At 34.0% G+C, this 19,738-nt stretch overlaps 1 protein-coding gene and 1 long non-coding RNA gene across 5 annotated transcripts in view; one reads left to right on the top strand and one right to left on the bottom strand.

The window, feature by feature from the left end:
* The window catches only part of LOC127520703 (uncharacterized), a 269,016-nt gene that overhangs the window by 27,503 nt on the left and 221,775 nt on the right, over positions 1 to 19,738 (bottom strand). The gene's annotated exons all lie outside the window — the stretch shown is intronic.
* nt5c2l1 (5'-nucleotidase, cytosolic II, like 1) lies at positions 827 to 19,472 on the top strand. 4 transcript variants are annotated; one of them, XM_051909121.1, is made up of 19 exons: positions 829 to 1,086; positions 3,991 to 4,064; positions 4,151 to 4,268; positions 6,778 to 6,873; positions 10,171 to 10,262; positions 10,347 to 10,404; positions 11,256 to 11,349; positions 13,987 to 14,040; positions 14,145 to 14,228; positions 14,357 to 14,398; positions 14,526 to 14,627; positions 15,636 to 15,702; positions 15,823 to 15,993; positions 16,103 to 16,154; positions 17,432 to 17,500; positions 17,839 to 17,899; positions 18,048 to 18,224; positions 18,489 to 18,575; positions 18,780 to 19,472. In XM_051909121.1, exons 1-19 carry the CDS (start codon positions 1,049 to 1,051, stop codon positions 18,861 to 18,863), a joined length of 1,620 nt encoding a protein of 539 aa, XP_051765081.1. In that variant the 5' UTR covers positions 829 to 1,048; the 3' UTR covers positions 18,864 to 19,472. The 4 variants fall into 4 exon arrangements, with proteins under 4 accessions (XP_051765084.1, XP_051765085.1, XP_051765081.1 ...); XM_051909124.1 differs by lacking the exons at positions 18,489 to 18,575; positions 18,780 to 19,472 and adding an exon at positions 17,263 to 17,294 and having other exon boundaries at positions 827 to 1,086; positions 18,048 to 18,184; XM_051909123.1 differs by lacking the exon at positions 17,432 to 17,500.

The raw sequence follows: 19,738 nt of genomic DNA, 5'->3' as shown, positions 1-19,738 counted from the left end.
TATTTTGTCACGGTGAGGGACACCAATTCAGGTTTGGCCTGATACAGTTGTTGTGGTGCAATGGCTTTATTGACATTGTTCCTTGGATGGTTCAGTAGAGTGATTAGTAAGCCTTGAGTATCTGTTGAATCCTCAGAGGTGTGTTGACCTCTTACCACACCATAATACTCAAATTAAATATTGGACTCCACCAAAATGACTATATAATGTGTCGTCTCACATAAATCATCCATTCTTATGAGGCTTACCCAAAATAGTCAGAAAATTGCTTTAGGCAACTAAATGCATTTTTAGTACAAGCATTAAAATAACAAACTGAAATAAAAATAAATTAAAGCAAAATAAAAATAAACTAATAAAGTTGGCCAAAAGCACATTACAAAATTATCTAAGAAATTAAAATGAAAACTAAAAATATAAAAATAAATGTTAATTCAAAATATTCCTGAGATTGGATTTTTCTCTTTTATAGGATTTGGATGTCCTGGATGTCATATTGCAGCATGATATAATAAATTATTATTAATAAAGTATATAATTTGAAACACGTGACAAGATTGTATATCAGTTACTGAGTGTAGTTATAGCCACTGTGACAACTTGCCCCGGCGCGCTCTCTTGTTGCGAATTTGAATAAAGGGAGGAACACTGCGCTAAATGAAATATTGATGCGCGGTTAATTGTAAATGCTCATGAATGTAGTCAGCTCGGTAGCGCAGTATCGATTGTCAAGTGTTTGGGCGCTGAACGGGACCTTTGCGTTCTGAGGCGAGTGCGTGTGCCTGTCTGATAACACAATCTACGTGCTCGAGCTGCGCGCTGTAGCCTGTCGACAGCGACCGATTTCAAACTTCACAAATGTTCGCGTGCACCCCACATACGCCCAAACTACGTACATAGGGTTTCTGTTTACAAGCCAAACCCAAGGTAAATTCACACTGGTGATGTCAACATCATGATACAATTTAAAGCGCAAAAAGGATACCGTGTCAGTTCAGACTGCTGATAATAGAGTGATTCGTGGAGCGCGAGCGAACAGACACTAGCGATGGAGCTGCGCAACGCGAAAAAAGAAATCCATCACAGGTAAGAACGGGTACTTTTACGAAATCATACAGGTGAAAATACTAGCCTTTAAACGGCTTAAATGATCTTCCGAAACACGGGTCTGTTATGCTGTATGCTGTTATTTATTCATATTTTGAATTTATGTGTTTGTGTTTTTATTTAAATTATGTTGTTATGCCACTTTAATACCACTTTTCTCTCGTCGTTGCAGCAATTCTTAGCAGTTCTCTTTATTCAGTATTCTTCTTAGAGTTGTCATATATCAGGCTCAGGGACATTTTTTGAATTTGATAACAGTAAGGTCATAATAGATCCACTGACAGGCTTTGTTTCTTGCCTCTCATAGATTTACTTAAAGCATCATACACACTTACACGTACCTGGGCCAGTGCTACAGATAATATCTAAACAAAATGTAACTAAACATTAATAACACAGTCATATCAAATTAGTCATAGCTACATCTTACTGGGACGAAATTATAAAACAATTTCTCAGGGTTTTTTTTTTTTTTTTTGGTTTGCTTTGCTTTATTTTGTTTATTTGGGTACACTTCATTTTAAGGTGTCCTTGTTACAGCGTAATTACACAATTAAGTTCTGAGCAATATTAATACTTAGGCTTGTATGCATAATGTACTGCTATTAATAAGTACATGTAAGGTGTAACAAGGACATAAAGTGTTATATTTATTTATTTATAGACTACATTCATTCATTCATTATTTGTTTCATTTATTCATTCAGTACTTATACTCTTATAGTTAGTCACAGATGACAAGTCACTCATCTATTTTAGATAATTAACTGTGTTTTTAATCATCAGAACTTGAGACATAGACTTGAATGAGTAGTTCACCCAAAAATGAAAATTCTTTACTCACCCTCACTTCGTTCCAAACCTGTATGACTTTATTTCTTATTCTGAACACAAAAGAGTGAGTGAATGATGACAGAATTTCCATTTTTGTGTGAATATTCTTTTAAGAATTCATGCGTGTTGTCAACTATGACAACAAAAGGTTGCATATGACATTGCGAACATGACTATCACAACCTGTTTTACATCTTCAACTGAGCCTGAGTGAGTCAATGAGACAATTTTATACTCACTGTAAAGAAAAAAAATGAACAACACAACCTGATGCATTCACATTTTTAGCTTCTCTCCACTGTAAAAATATATATATATTTTCATGATTTATTACACCTTTTTTCTTTTTTCAAATCAGCTTAGATTCACTAATGTTGTCCAGATAACAATATTTTGAGTTTCTGTTAATTCTCCTTCATTGTATTAACTCATTTCTTTAGTTTCAATGAACTCACAAAACCCTGCACCCACTAGTAAAAATATATCAAAAATAATTTTTGGTTTGACTATATATATATATATATATATATATATATTGTTTTAAAGGACAGTTAATATGTAAAGTGAATGATGCTATCTTTGCTTCTGAAAGCTCAATCGTCTTGTAAAGCTAAGGCATCTGGGATATATAATTTTAGAAGGTTGTACATATACCTCAAAACTTGACACACAAACCTCAAGAACAGACAGTTAACATGTCTTAACATCACAACACAACAAATAATTAACAATAATGACAAAACAACAACCAAAAAAAAGATGATCATCAAACAGCATAACAATAGTCCTGTAATAGTAACCATAATTTATTCCTGCTGCAATGCATGCAGGGAAATCACAAACCTTTAACATTTCAGCAGTATTGTTCAGTTTGAAATTCTTTGTTTAGGCAACTGTTTGAAACAAAATTTGGGGGAATTGGTCTGGTTTTGGGGGAATTGTTGGTCTTTTATGCAGTTTCAAGTAACTCACATTTCGTAGTAGCTATCTGTGACTCAAAATGTCCCGTAAACTGGAAACCATGTTGTTGCTTTTTTTTACAGTGCAGATATAAAATATTTCAACCTCAATTCTTTCTTATATTTAGTATTAGTTATCTGTTGAGCTTGCAACATTTAAAATATCATTAAATTTAATCAAGTTGCATTGTCGTACTATATTTAGATTACTCAGTCAGTACTCTCCATTATAAATATAAAAACATGACTGGTTTACATTTAAAAAAATTGCCAAGAAGAAAGAGTGCCAGTTGGCTGTTCCTTCACCCTACGTCTTTACGTCTTTTGAACGGCAGTTACCTCACACCAGCTGGACTGATGTCATATGCCAGGGACCTGATAAGAACAGACCTAAACTGTGCTGACTTGATATATAGGACAGTGTGATAAGCACTGCACATGCTTGAATACAAACACTATGTAAATGACCACTTTTTGGCTGTATAGTGTGTTCTTGTTGCTCAGCTGATAGAGCATGGCACTAAAGTCTAGTCAAGTTATCTATATTTCTATAGCGCTTTATATAATACAGACTGTTTTAAAGCAGTTTCACAGTAATAAACGATCAATGATGCAAATTTCATAACATATGATACAAATTCAGTTCTGCTGTAAAGCAGCTCTAAAAAAAACTATGGTGTCATTATTCCGCTCAGGTCAGTTCACTGTTGATTCAGTTCAGTTCAATAACTGTAAAGTTCATCAGTTATGAAATTAGTTAAATTCAGTCATAAGCAGCTCATAGAGACTTCATAGAGACAGGAACAAAACTGAGCGTTACTGACAGACTGGGAAGAGAGGTGCGGCAACAATGTAAAATATGTGAAAAATAATGTTTTTTTTTTGTTTTTGTTTTTTTGAACATTCAAGCATGAAAAGCTATTCTAGTAGACCCCTTAAAACAAAACAAGAATGACATTGTAAAATGGCATAATAGGTCTTCTTTAATGCAGTGTAAGTGTTCTGTGGATAAAAGTATGTGCCAAATCGATAACTGTAAGAAAGGTATGACCTACCAATCAAATAAATAACCTTCTGTCTTTCCCTTCAGGGTGTTTGTGAACCGGAGTTTGACACTTGAAAACATCAAGTGCTATGGCTTTGACATGGATTACACTCTGGCAGGTGAGTGTTTTTATAGTGCCTTTGGGACAAGTTGTCAGACTATGTGTGAAGTGCTTCTTTCACATCAACTCTCTTGTTTTCAACAGTGTATAAGTCTCCAGAGTATGAGAGTCTGGGCTTTGAGCTGCTCAGGGACAGGCTGGTGTCAATCGGATATCCACATGAGCTGCTGGGCTATTCTTACGACCCCACCTTCCCCACACGGTAAGCGCTGCCCCATTAATGGGTCTGGATTAGGCTATATTGGGTCAGTGAGCTCATGGGAAAGGCTTTTGAGGGTTTCTGTGTGGCGGTGCAACCAAAACATTGACTGTGTTTACATGCACATCATCTTCTTAATATCCGTATTCTGGTTAAGGCCACTAGAGTTTACGTTGCGTCACAGAACTTTGTTATTCCACTGATTTCATTGATTTTGATGGGAATGGTACGTCACAAGGGGGAAAATAGAAATGTAACAGTATAGAAGAGCGCAGTGAAATTCAAAATGTAGGTCAGGAGAATCTTCACTGCAAAAAAATATTTTCTTCCAGTACAAATATCTAAACTTCCTTAAATCAAACACTGTATAATTTTTTTTTAAATCTGTAAAAAAAAAAAAAATGGATATTATACTGGCAGAAAATTACCAGGACATTATTCAGTAATTTTATGGACATTTCCGTTAACCCTAAAACACAACGCAATGAAGTTCAAAATTCAAAGCACAGGTAAAACACCTCTAAAAAAATAAATTAATACAGTACATTCTGCCCTATTCTTACGGATTTACAATTACTTGAGAAGCAAAATGACTTAAAACTTTAAGTTTTAAGTCGACTTTACGCTTAAAACAAGAATAAATGTCTAAGCAAAATAAAATGGTTTTCCCTTTAAAAACAATTTCAAGTTTCACTTTTTTTTTTGATACATTGTTAAGTAAGGAATAATTGACAAAGGGCCATTGAATTCTTAGAAAATAATGCACACCCGAGGTGGTAATGTGGCCGTCACTTTCTTTCTTTCGCATTATTTTCTAAGAATTCAATGGACTGGAGTCAATTATTCTGCTTATACTACGGTTACCACACCTCAAGACACTGTTCTGATGTTGTGTTTCAAGACATTTGTCAGGTTTTTGTCCTTAAAACACTCTTGTGTGTGGGACTAATTTCTTACACATCTCATCCCAAGCCTCCGTTGCTAATTCCAAAACGTCATTTCAGAACTAGTAACGGAGGCTTGAGCCTTGATAGCAGAATAATACCGTTGATACAGTTATTAACACAGTTGAGAGAGAGAGAAAGAGAGAAAGAGAGAGAGAGAGAGAGGGAATAAGCAGCATATGTGAATTAGCCTACCTGATCTGTGCATCTCTCATGGCATATTTTGTGGCAAAACCATGACAATAATTTGTTGCATTCATTCTATTATTTACTATATTTATTTGCTTGGTCGGTGTTGTTGTGGGTTTTGGTTCTTTTGCGGTTGTAGGCTGTAAGGACCTTTTGAAATAACTGAAATCATTTGGCGAAGTGATATGGAACTGCAATGCGGTCAAGACCTGCCTGGAACTACTTTAGCCGTGCGTTTCCCTGAAAATAACTGCACACCTTAGAACGTTGGTCAACCAATCAGATTTGAGCATTCAACAGCCGGATCGGAACAGTCTTGAGGTGTGATAACCGTAGCATAAGCGGAATAATTGACTCCGGGCCGTTGAATTTTTAGAAAATAATGCACACCCGGGGTGTAACCGCTTCGCGTCGTGGCCGCATTACCACCTCTCGGGTGTGCATTATTTTCTAAGAATTCAACGGCCCGGAGTCAATTATTCCTTACATATTATTCATATTATGGATTAAGAATTTTAAATTAATAAAAAAAAAAAAAATAGAGCTTAATAAAACTTTTTGTATAAATCTTAATAAGGAAATGGACCATTTAGTTTGTGTGATTCGTATTCATAAATTTAAACATATTTTAATTTTTTTTTAAATGTATGAATACGAATAACATAAACTAAATGGACCATTCCCTTGTTCTGTTAAGATTTATACAAAATGTATTATTAAGCTCTATTATTTTTTTTACTCATTTAAAATTCTTAATTCATAATATGAATAATATGTAAGGATTATTCAATTCAATTTGATTTGTTTCGTAAATCTAAAAAAAGTTATAACATTTTTTGTGTAGAAGTCTTTTGTAACATTATAAATGTCTTTACTGTCACTTTTGATCAATTTAATGACTTCCTTGCAGAATAAAAGTACATTTTTAATAAAAAAAAATAAAGAAAAAAAGATCTTACTGACCCCAAACTTTTGAACGGTAGTGTATATCATGAGATCAGTACAATATGAATTGATCTTACTAATATAAGATTGAGACCTTAATTTTCATTCTGAATGTTTGTAATCACTTTTAAGCCTAATATAAACCATTCATGCGAGATTTTGTGAGTAACCATACAAATAGAGATGTCCTGCGTTACACTAGTCTCAAGGGTCTCATAAAATCAAGGTTGCTTGAGGTCATTTTTGAAATGCGCTGAATACCAAACGCAGACAGTTTAACTCTCTGCTCAGTGATACTGCTGGGGGAAAATATAAATATGAATGAACTCTTGTTTTAACTCCTAAGAGGGCCATATTTTGCTATAAATTATTCACTTGTCTGAATGCTCCCAGACTCTTTCAAACGTTCTCTCTCTTTCTCCTTTCCTCTCCAGAGGCCTGGTGTACGATACTTTGTACGGTAACCTGTTGAAAATAGACTCCAATGGAAACATCCTGGTGTGCACTCACGGCTTTGAGTACCTGAGAGGGTGAGTGAGATGATTCATTGTGGCACGAGTCAATGGTGTATTGAGTGAGAGTTTGCTCGCAAATGCTCCCTCAACCTTTCTCTGACAACAGAAGATTCCAACAAAGTAGAATGCTGCGTGGGACAAAACATTCAAGGGAGGCAGGTTGAAAGCCAATAAACCGAATGTGAAGGAACGACAGTGTTGAGAGCTGTTAAAAACAGATAAAGAAATACAAGGATCTGTGTAGAGAGACTATAACAGCAAAGCAAGACAATTTTGTGTTTAACAATTAAAGGAAATACACATTAGCAGGGAAGGGGCTTCACAAAAAATGAATATAGCAATAGTTAGCCTAAACTTATCTTAATCACTCTGATTCATGAATTAATCTGTTTTCTTGAATTATAACAATACAAGCTTACAGATTTTTGTAATTGACAACAAGTTCTTTTGTATATGTTGACTCACCTGCAAACAAAGAGGGAAACACGCAGATGCAGATTTTTTTGAGGGACAAGTTTACAGTTTATGTCAAGTTTAGGCTTACAACCAGGTTAAGGTGCTTCTACATCAGTGTTATTTAGCATCATTTCTCTTTGATTTTAGGGATAACTTACGGGTAGGGTTAGGTTTGGGGTAGGAATATGGTTAGGACAAAATGTTCGGACCAGAATGTTGTTCCATGATCAACAAAATATGTTGATCCAGGAATGCGTCTAACTCAGCAAACCCAGTCTGTCTGTCTGTCTATCTATCTATCTATCTACAGTTGCAAGAAAAAGTATGTGAATGTTAATGTTAATAATTTTAACAAAATAAGGGAGATAATACAAAATGCATGTTATTTTTTATTTAGTACTGTCCTGAGTAAGATATTTTACATAAAAGATGTTTACATATAATCCACAAGACAAAAAAAATTGCTGAATTTATTAAAATAACCCCATTCATAAGTATGTGAACCCTTGATTCTTAATACTGTGTGTGGTTACCTGGATGATCCACGACTGTTTGTTTTGTTTTGTGATGGTTGTTCATGAGTCCCTTGTTTGTCCTGAGCAGTTAAACTGAGCTCTGTTCTTCAGTGTTCTGATTCTTCAGTTTTCCATAAGAAAAATTTGGACCTCTTCATCCTGTTCAAAAATTTTCAAAGTGAAAACTTTTAAACAGGATGAAGAGGTCCACATTTTTTTTAATTCATCCTGTTCAAAAGTTTTCACTTTGAAAACTTTTGAACAGGATGAAGAGGTCCAAATTTTTCTTATTTCGCTTGAATATCATTTTTTTTCATTTAGTACTGCCCTTCGGAAGCAACAGAAAATACTTGCATGTTTCCCGGAAGACAAATTAAATACAATTTACCTTGATCTTCAAATTCCAAATGTTTTCACCCCCCATCTATTAATGCATCGTGTTTCCTTCTGAAGCATCAGTGAATGTTTGAACCTTTTTTAATAGTTGTGTTTGAGTCCCTCAGTTGTCCTCCATGTGAAAAGATGGATCTCAAAATCATTCAGTCACTGTTGTAAAGGGTTCAAATATGCAAAAGATGGTGGAAAACTGAAGAATTTCTGGGACCTGGAGATTTTTTCTGAAGAACAGAGCTCAGTTTAACTGCTCAGGACAAACAAGGGACTCATGAACAACCATCACACAACAAAAAAACAGTCGTGGATCATCCAGGTAATGACACACAGTAATAAGAATCAATGGTTCACAAACTTTTGAACTGGGTCATTTTAATAAATTCAGCTATTTTTTTTTGTCTTATGGATTATATGTAAACATCTTTTATGTAAAATATCTTACTCAGGACAGTACTTAATAAAAAAATAACATGCATTTTGTATGATCTCTCTTATTTTGTTAAAATTTTGCACATTTTCAAAGATTCTGCAAGTGGTTCACATACTTTTTCTTGCAACTGTATCTATCTATCTGTATACTACCATTCAAAAGATTGGAGTCAGTAAGATTTTTTAGGATAGAAATTAGTGCTTTTATTCTGCAAGGTTGCATTACATTGATCAAAAGTGACAGTAAAGACATTTATAATGTTACAAAAGATTTTGATTTTAAATAAATGCTGTTCTTTTGAACTTTCTATTCATCAAAGAATCCTAAAAAAGCTATCACCAACATTGACAATAATAATAAGAAATGTTTCTTGAGCATCAAATCAGTATATTAGAATGATTTCTGAAGGATCATGTGACACTGAAGACTGGAGTAATGATGCTGAAAATTCAGCTTTACCATCACAGGAATAAATTACATTTTAAAACATATTACAATAGAAAACTTAGTAATAATATTTCACAATATTACAGTTTTTACTGTATTTCGGTCAAATAAATGCAGTCTTGGTGATTTCTTTCAAAAACATTAAAAAATTTTACTCAACCAAACTTTTGAACTGTAGTACATTCTAAAAGAAATGCAGGGTTGTTTCAACCCATATTTGGGTCAAATATGGACAAACCCAACCATTGGTTTAAATTTTTTTAATTAAAATTTTAAACTAAACAGTTGGGATTGTCCATATTTGAACCAAACATGAGTTGAAACAACCCAGCATTTTTTTTTTTTTTTTTTTTAGTGTATAATAAAATATTTTATATGTCATAAAAAAAATTAGTTTGACCTCCTAAGGTGGATGAACAACAGGGTTAAGAATTAAATTTTTTTTTTTTTTTTTTTTTTTAAAGTTTAGTTCCATTTTTTGTTAAATGTCTAGTTTGGGACCCAACCACTCTGAGACACAGATGAAGTAATGAACTAATTTTAGTAGTATATTTATATCCAACACCTGGCATAGAAGAGTGGTGTATGAATCTTGTTAATGAGGTTGTTGGTTTCCTGGTACGGCTTTCTTTAGATAGATGAAAGAGTTTGAGGTTTAGAATAGGCATAACTAGCCCATTGACTTCTCTCCTTTTACAACATGCCACCAGATTTACATGTTCATCTCTGAAAAGATTTGAGAACAGTGGCAGCATCAGGACGGAAAATCGTTTTTGTTATTCACAAACTTCAAGAAAAACAAAGCATGTGAGTATCCTCACGCATGATAAAGGGTGTTTCATCAGACATGGGGTATTTTGGGAATGGTTTTATTTAGCAGGGATCAGTTGTTTGAGAACAGTAGTTGTTAGCGGTCTCTCAAAATTGGCTGCTGTGACACATTAGCAGGGCAGATCAGTGACGGAGTGTTATTGTTTCGTCACAAGCTTTCCAATGCTTTTGTAATACATGGTTTGTCAGGAAGCTTATTTGTCTGCTAGTATTCTCATTAAGATATGTGTCTGTTTGCAGTGAACAGGTTGATGAGTATTATCCAAACAAGTTCATCCAGAGGGACGACACTGACCGCTTTTACGTCCTCAACACTCTCTTCAACCTTTCAGGTATAATAACACTGACACATTTAAATGTTCGAGTGAAAGGATGACCGATCATATTAACATGATTTCTCCCTCTCCTGTTCTCAGAGACGTATCTTTATGCATGCCTGGTTGACTTCTTCAACAGAACCTCCAGATACAAAAAGTGAGTAAATTGTTCTTAACTGCAACAGTTATGGCTCTTTTACAGCTTCACTGTCTCTTAGTCATGAGAATGATGTTTATGATTTATAGTATTTGCTAAGGCAAGCATCACTATTACTCTTGTTTATGCTTAAGGCTTGAGTTTTCAAACCATTATCATTTTCAGACTGTTCACATGGCAGACATTAAAACCCAGAACACCCTAGCAACCACTTTGAATACATTAGCAACTGCCCTATAGCAAAGTCCTAAAAAATTGCCATCCCTGTTGAGTATATACCAAAATGAAAACTTAAAGTGCCCGTATTATGATTTTTCGGGTTTTTCCTTTCATGTAGTGTGTAATACAGCTGTTTCTGAATGTAAAAGTTCTGCAAAGTTTCAAAGATCAAAGTGCAGGATAAATGGAGTCTATCAAATGAAAGAAAAGACGCTGTAGGTCACATGACAATGATAACATGGCAGATGTAGTACGTCCGAATTTCATTCATACTACACGCATTCATATTATTTAGGACATACTTTTTTAACTGTCGCAAATTAAGCTTCAAACCAAATGTAGGACCTACTATATAGTATGCAATTTTGGACACAGCTGCTGTTTTCTGTGCTGTGAAAGCCAATCCAGTTCACATGCACTTCCAAAGGATGAGGACTCACGCTCAAATTGATACGGTAAAACCGACGCCATTGTTACTGTTTGTATCACAAATGCTTGGATGGATGTAAACCTATTGTAGGAGACCTTCAAAACAAAATTAGGTACATTTAAAATGGCATAATGGAGGCACTTTAAAAGATGCCCAACTCATTTCTAAAATCTGTCTTACTTATTATTCCTCTCCCATTTAGTTGCCTGAAAGGGTTCAAACATGGTGACTTGTTCATGTCACACAGAAGCATGTTTCAGGACGTGAGGGACGCCATGGATCACCTTCACGATACGGTAAACTTGACCATTTTCACTTACATTTTTGTGTAGATTATAAAGAGCTGATCAAGCAAAGGACGATAACTGTAACTATAAAGTTTATAAAGTTTTAATTATCATTCTAATTCTATGATAATAGAATTCCACACTACAACATTAACAATAATGACAGAGAGGAACGGTATCATTGGAATCACTTTTAGAACAATTTTTCTCAATTGATGAACAATAAAAACATTGACAGTCAACCAGAATCCATCAGACGACAAAACTGCAGCGTGTGCTTCTAATAAACAGAATGTTATCGTTTGTTAGTGTGAATGCTAATATAGTTATCGTCATAGTTATCTTTATAGTTATTATTCTTGGTGAGAACGGGCCTTAATTTAATGATTTTACTTATTCATCCTCAAATGAATGGAATATAGTTGGAAAGAAAGAAATTAATTCAAGACTAGAATATAATCATTTCCTCTCTCTCTCTCTCAGTCTGTCTGTCTCTCTCTCTCTCTCTCTCTCTATATATATATATTGGCAGGGCTTGACATTAACTTTTTTGCTCACCAGCCACTGTGGCTAGTGGTTTTCTAAAGTTACTAGCCACTCAGCATTTTCACTGGCCACAATTTTGCCAGTCAATTTTGCAAATCAAGACTCAATTTTATATCAGCTGATATGTACAGGTGGGCAAGGGGTGGGCAATATATGAGAATATAAAGCATAATATGAGAAATTTTATATGTTATTTTTGTTAGGCTATATAAAAAGAACAAAGAAGCAAATTACAAATAGTTTATTATTATTATTTTTTTTTAAATCTTACACAGTAGGTTTATTTAACATGTATACATTTATTTAACATCTTTTGTTTTTTGATTAACATTAATGACAGACAAGTATTTAATTGGGCTGCTGAATGCGTGGACATAATATACTGACACATATCCAGTTTTTACCCACCTGTTTATGTCCACTTAAGCCATAACCGACTGTATTCACGCGATAGCCTACTCCACACGATGGATTTTTTGACATCTGTGTGTGCATGTATTTGACTATTCAGGCGCAAGGAGATCGCACACGCGAGAGAGCGCTTCTGTTGTGTGTCATTCAGCGCGATTCCACCTATCCCGCCTTCACTAACAGCAAGTTAATCGATAAAGAATTGTGATTGAATTGTAATTTTATGGTACGACGAGCTTGGCTCATCGTACCATAAAGGCTGTATGCTGAAATTATATTCAACCCGCCAAAGGGGCTAGTGGGAGTGGCTGTCTTACCTGCTACAGCTGAAATCTACCCGCATTTGGCGGGTGTTAATGTCAAACCCTGGATATAGGAAATTATTATACTGTAGTCTTGAAGTAATTTCTTTCTTTGTAACTATATATTTCATTCATCTCAGGTATTTATATATATTTCACAAAAAAAAATTTTGCTATTTAAAAAATGAAATATTGTTATCATGTTATTTAAGGGTGTCGCAATACACCGGTATTGGCGATAACTGTAATATTTAAAATGAACAGTACACATGAAAATATGACACATAAATATTCCAGCGCCAGTATCTGGTGGACATCCCAACCTTAACACTGGTTGACACCTGTCATAAAACATTAAAAAAATGTCATAAAACACAAGCAGACACCTTGCTACTGCCGCAAACAAGCATATTGTCGGATATGATAGACGAGACACTCTATACCTGTACTCCAAGAAAGTTAGCTCATCAGTGTGGAAGTTTTTTGGATTCCGCAAAAATGATTTGTTCATCACCCCAGTCTGCAGGACTTATCGATCCACAGTGAGCGCATAAGGGAGCAATATACCATCAACCTGTTCACCCATCTCCACCTCTGTTATCTTGCAGATTTGGCCACTGTACAGGGAGTAAATTGCAATTATTTTTCTAGTCCTGAAACGGGAAATCTGTTACCTGCTGACGCTTTTCTGTGTTTTATTATATTTACATCCCATTTAGTTCAAAAGTGCGTTCATTTTGTATAAAAACGTATGGATTATAGTACGCTTACTTTAAATATCTTTTTTTTTCTTCTTCTATTTTTCCCCAAAAAAGGGCGATGTGAGCATTATAGAACGCTAAACTTTTGCATGTAATTTATGTTTCATTCATAGTCGACATCGAAGGGTGTCCTAGCACAGAAAGTTAGAGAATTAACACACCATTGCGACAGTATATGGTTTATCTGTGTTCTTCAAGCCATCTCAGGTATTTTCAAGGATAATATATATTTTAATGCAATGCCAGTTGACATTGGTTTTATGAGTGTATAGAATACTATAAAATAATATAATTTCTGCCGCGTTCTGTAATAAGAAGCCACATTAGTTCACAGAAGGAAGTTATTTCAAACTGGTTGCCATTAAATGCAATTGTTCCTTTTTTATGCAATGGTGTGATTCTTCCAAAAAAAGAAAACATGAATTTGACTGATAGCATTATTATTTTTTTTTTTCAAGATTTCTATAGGTATTGCGATATATCGTTATCGTACTAAACTATTGGTCACTACAATCTTGTAGTGAACAATCCGAAATTGTTACAGCCCTAATGTGTATATATATATATATATACATACATACATCAGGCATAGACACACTAGAGTCATTATTATTTTTGTTCTTCAGGGCACTCTGAAGGAACGAACACTGAAGAACTTGGAGAAGTATGTGATTAAAGATGTAAGTAATAATTGTATGCTAATCATCATTAATGCTACATCATTATAGATTATATTATAGATTTGTATGTACCAAAAGAATCATATACATATGATTTTGTTTAGCCTCGTCTTCCTGTGTTACTGAACCGCATCAAAGAGGTCGCCAAAGTGTTCCTGGCCACCAACAGCGACTTCAATTACACTGAGGTAAGGAGAGCGCCAGCTCCCTAGAAATTATTTAAACTGCCACGGACAGGCTGCATATCATTGCACACTATCATTAATATTCATAATTGAATTTTAATCACACTGTATTATGTCTTTTCTCAAATTAGGCAATTATGAAGTACTTACTGGAGTCCCCTGCTGGCTTTAAGGTGAGCAGCATGACTATTCTCTGACTGACACAATAAATACTACTTAGTATCATTTACTCTAAAAATATTGTTTGTGACTATTCTTGTTTGCACACATAAAAATTCTGAAATGATTCATGTTGTCTAGAGCCCCAGGAAACCCTGGCGCTCCTACTTTGACCTGGTGGTGGTGGACACTAAGAAGCCCTTGTTCTTTGCAGGAGGGACAGTGTTACGACAAGTTGACACGGTGGGTTCCTGACGTCTGGTGTGGTGTGCATCAGGCAAAAATAAGGAGTTTTTGATAGCTTTTGATGTAAAAGTTAGTTGTTATACACAGTTAATAACAATGAGAATATGGGTGAATCTTAAGCCTGTCAAGAAAATGTCTAGCTCCTATTTCACCCCAAAACCAGAAAAAAACTGTAAACAAATACAAACATTAGACTTTGGATAAAGAAAGAAATGACTCAGTACATTTCCCCCCATTTTTCTTTGTAGTGAATTGAAAAGTCTTGTCCTCAGTAACATAATGTGGTAACACTTTATTTTAGTGATCTTGTTACATGTTACATGTAGTTACTATAGAAATAACTATAAATTATGCACATTATTACACGCAACTAACCCTAACGAAACCCTAACATGTTAATTAATATTATACTCAGTACTTAAATGTATAATTACATTGTAACAAGGACATTGTAAAATATAGCGTAACCTAATATTTGTACCATTATAGTGGGATTTACTTTTATATATGCTGATTTAAACAAAATTGTGTCCAAGACAAGATGATTCTCACTGTATAGTACATTTTCCAATATAGTTGTGCATGTTTGTCATAAACATTATATGTAATAATAATAATAATAATTATGTTATAATCATCAAAATATCCTTAAAAAATGTATCAGTTTCCACAAAAATATCAACATTGATAATAATGAGAATTTTTTTCTTGAGCAGCAAATGATTTCTGAAGGATCATGTGAGTAATGATGCTCAAAAACTCAGCTTTGCCATCACAGGAATAAATTACATTTTAAAATAGATTCAGATAAAAAAGTTATTTTAAACTGTAATAATAATTTCACAATATTACTAATTTTATTTTTGCTGTATTTTAAATCTAATAAAAATGAGCATTAGAGACTATAGTTTATTAACATTAAGTCACTTTATGTTTAATGAAATATCAGGAACCATCTTGTTTGAGCTTGGATTGTACTAAACTTCTCATCATTCCCTGATGTAGGACACTGGTAAGCTGCGTATTGGCACATACACAGGGGACCTCCAGCACGGGACAGTGTATTCTGGAGGTAATGCCAGAGGATTATTCACATGTTGTTCTCATCATCATCATGATTTATTTGCTATAGGCTTGCATGAAGGCACTCCTTTTCCTTATGTCAGTTATCCTTATTCAACCCCTTTCTTAGGATCTTCTGATATTGTCTGTGATTTGCTGGATGTTAGGGGCAAAGACATCCTCTATGTGGGGGATCACATCTTTGGAGATATTCTCAAGTCAAAGAAACGTCAGGGCTGGAAGACTTTCCTGGTGGTTCCAGAGCTTGTGAAGGAGCTTCATGTGTGGACAGACAAAACCAGTAAATAACACCTTTAAATTTTTATTATTTGATTAAAAAAAAAATGGATTTAAAGCATGAAGTTGACAGCTGGGGGCTTAAAAATACTGTCTCTTGTGTCTTTTTACAGGTATGTTTGAGGAGTTAAGACATCTTGACATCTTCCTTGCAGAGTTATATCAGTAAGTATTAATTTTTCTCTGCCAAAAATCAGTGCAATACTAGACATGATGGATAGATGGCAGTATAGTACTCCATATACTTGCATTTCTGTGCAAGTTACAATCTAGTGTTGTTAGTTGAAATTAATTAGGTTAATCATTAATTATATTACATTTAGGCTTTTATTGTATAAATCGTCTCTTTGATTTTTTTTTTTTTTTTAAATTGCAAGGGACATTTTTTGGGGGACTTAGAGACAGCAAAACCTGAAATGCACACAAACAAACATTAATCTGGTGTTCCTCATTTAGGGGTCAAAAGTGGGGCGAACACTTCAAATATTCTTTTTTTTCCCCCCCAGTAAAATTAATGTAATATAATTTTGTTCAGTAATATTTTTTTATTTAATATTTTGTATTTTGAGGGAATTGTATGGCACTAAGTAATATTTATGCAATAATTATGCTCCATTTCTTTCCATTTTTTTTTTTTTTTTTTGCAATACAATTAATCTATACAAATTTATTTATTTTTCAATAATTTTTCAATAACCCTTCAAAGGTGAGTTCACCCAAAAATGAAAATTCTGTCATTAATTACTTGCCCTCATGTCATTCCAAACCTGTAAGACTTTCGTTCATCTTCGAAACACAAATTAAGATATTTTAATGAAATCTGAGAGATTTCTGTCCCTCCACTGACAGTCTTCGCAACTACCACTTTGATGCTTCAAAAAGTTCATAAAGAGATCATAAAATGAATCCATGTGAATTGAGTGGTTTTAGTCTAAATTTTCTGACGAGACACGCTTTATATGATGAACAGGTTTAATTTAGGCTTTTATTCACCTAAAAATTCATCAACGCACACATCAGTTGTGGTAAACGGAAGCTCAAACATGCTTGCTTGATGTGTGAGAACCAATGAGGTTCATTCTTGTGTGTTTGAGCTCATACCATTCCAGTGTTGGGGTAACACATTACAAGTAATGCCAGCTATCTAATCAGATTAGTTTTTCAAGTAACTAGTAAAGTAACACATTACTTTTAAATTTACAACCAAATATCTGAGTTACTTTTTCAAATAAGTAACTCAAATTACTTTGTTTTTCCATTTATTGACTGACAGCTCTCCTGTCCTCATGTTGAGAGAAATCAGGAGTAAGTGCAAAGGCATTGTGTGCGCTGTCTCTTTGCTGCTGACCTCCAATGATCCAATTCAACCATACTAATAAGCAAAAATGACTTTAGTTAAACATCAAGTTTGTGTTTCTTTTGTTGTTGTTGTTGTTTTTAAGTAAGAGTGATGAACATTCTTCTCCTGCATCCTTTTCTTCTACAACCCAGAATGGCAGCACAGCTGAAAGGTTTGTTTGAGCTGCGCCTTCTACTGTACAGGCGTGAATTTGCATTTCCTTCAGCCTGAGGCTTATTTGTTTTTCCTATGTTATTAAAAAACAAACAAGCAAGCCCAGCGCAGATGAGAAAAAGGAACGCATAATTAACATAACATAATACAATTAGTCACTTTTTAAAGGAGTAACCCAAAATTGTACCATTCTGATGAAGTACAACATTTAAAAAAATAAAACATAAAATTTAAAAAAACATAAAATTTTTCAGTTAAAAGTGACCAAAGAGCACCAGAGGGTTAACACTGAATGACACTGAACTCTTTAGCTGACCTCTCATTTTATCCCATCAGGCATTTGGACAGTGGAACTCAAGAGTGCCCGGATATTAGTGCAATTCAGAGCAGGATAAAGGTGAGTTCTCAGGATCATCATTATTTACCTTGATGTTTTCACATTTAACCTGTTTTGTGGATTTTCTTCATGTAAAAAATGTGTTTTGTGTTTAACAAAATTGTATACGCTTACTGGAATATATCATTTTTTTCAATATGCTTTATAGATGGTGACATACGGCATGGATCTGTGCTATGGGAAAATGGGCAGTCTTTTACGCTGTGGTTCCACAAAAACCCTCTTTGCCAGTCAGTTACTGCGCTATGCAGATATATACTCAACCACCTGCCTCAACCTCTTAAACTACCCCTTCAGCTACCTCTTCAGAGCCCCACACGTCCTGGTACACTTTACAATAAATTATAAATAATATTTAAGTACGATCTGTTATAAAATTATAAAATTAATATAAAATAATATAATTATAATAAAATAATTATAATAAATATATATATATATATATTTTTAAATAAATTATTTATAGTACTATTTTAAGGCTACTAAATTGCTCTTTAAAAAAAAAAAAAAAAAAAAAAAGGTGCTGATATTTTTATGACAAACTTTCCAGTGTATGTGTTAAATGAATGTTGTGTATCACTCATAACAGTTGCCACACGAGGCCGCTGTGGAGTCTCAGACCAAGGAGCAGATCACAGAGCTGTCAGAGCACATGCTCAAAAGCACAATCATCAAGGTTTGAATGGCACTCTCACTTTCAGTTTTCCTTTTTATATTATAATTATGAATGTTTTGTTATATTCCTAACATGTATTACACTCAAACATCACAATTTGCATTAATGTTTTAAATGTAATGATATTGTTTTCCCAAGTTTTTGTTCTAAAATGATGCTTTTTCTTTGCCAAGCGATTTACATCAATTCATCTTTTGCACACAGCGGCAGTGTGAGTGTGACGATGGCGACTGTGGTCAAGATGATAATTGTGCCCGAAATAACCCAGCTTCATCCACAGAGACATAAGGACTGATGTTTTTATTTTTTTATATTATTGCTGTAAATATGAACTTTTTATTTAATGTGCATGTTGTACTTTCACAGTTTCCATTCCTGCCTTAAAACTGTGTATTGATATGCAGCACTTGTGTGGTTGGTTTGCAGTTTAGCTTGAGTATGACTCTGGCAGAAATTTGTGATTAAAAGGAATTTGCATGTCTTATGGTTTAAGTTAACAGCTGTTGTTTGTAAAGCAAGTGTAAAATCCTTATTTAACCATTTTATAAAATTTTTATATTCTGTGTTTTTAATTAAGAGCTTTTATAAAAGTATCTAGCCTTTAGTACGTCAGTCATAAAGGCATGAAAACTAAAGAACAGGGTTGCAGGATTTTGAGGTCTCATTGGTCAAATGTTTATTTACTTTTGTTTTTCATATCATAGCATATTATACAATAATAATAATGCAGAGACTGACATAGCCTATAATAACTTAAACTATAAAGTAACTCTAAAACTGTTTCTATATTCTGCTTATATGACTGATTTAATATATATATGTTTTGTTTATGTTTTTAGGCTTCTGTTTTTCATAAGCATAATGAATTGACAATTAAAGAGCTTTATTTTAGACTTATTCTGTTTTCATATTTATTTCTACTTTGATTTACCTTAAATATTGTTCAGGACAGACGCATGTGAAAGTTCCTGTTATGAGTTAAACTGGAGTTGTCTCTGTGTAGGAGCCTTTTAAACGATAAATTAGATTTTTTTATAGACCATATAGGAGTCGAGGAAGTGTACCGAAACGGCAAGTTCATGAAAACAGCTGAATAAATGCATTTTTTAAAAAAAAAAACGTTTAATCTATGACGAGTAAATTAACACACGGACATCTTCAGG

This window comes from Ctenopharyngodon idella, chromosome 10, assembly GCF_019924925.1.
Source record: "Ctenopharyngodon idella isolate HZGC_01 chromosome 10, HZGC01, whole genome shotgun sequence".
NCBI classification, from domain to species: Eukaryota; Metazoa; Chordata; class Actinopteri; order Cypriniformes; family Xenocyprididae; genus Ctenopharyngodon; species Ctenopharyngodon idella.
Note: the sequence above shows the minus strand (reverse complement) of the source record. Positions and strands in the feature narration are given on the sequence as shown.

Coding starts and splice junctions, on each gene's coding strand:
- nt5c2l1 (XM_051909121.1), top strand. CDS start 1,049: ATGGAGCTGCGCAACGCGAAAAAAGAAATCCATCACAG. Junction 15,703..15,822: donor CGGGACAGTGTATTCTGGAG/GTAATGCCAGAG, acceptor CCCCTTTCTTAG/GATCTTCTGATATTGTCTGT. Junction 18,225..18,488: donor TCAGAGCCCCACACGTCCTG/GTACACTTTACA, acceptor CACTCATAACAG/TTGCCACACGAGGCCGCTGT.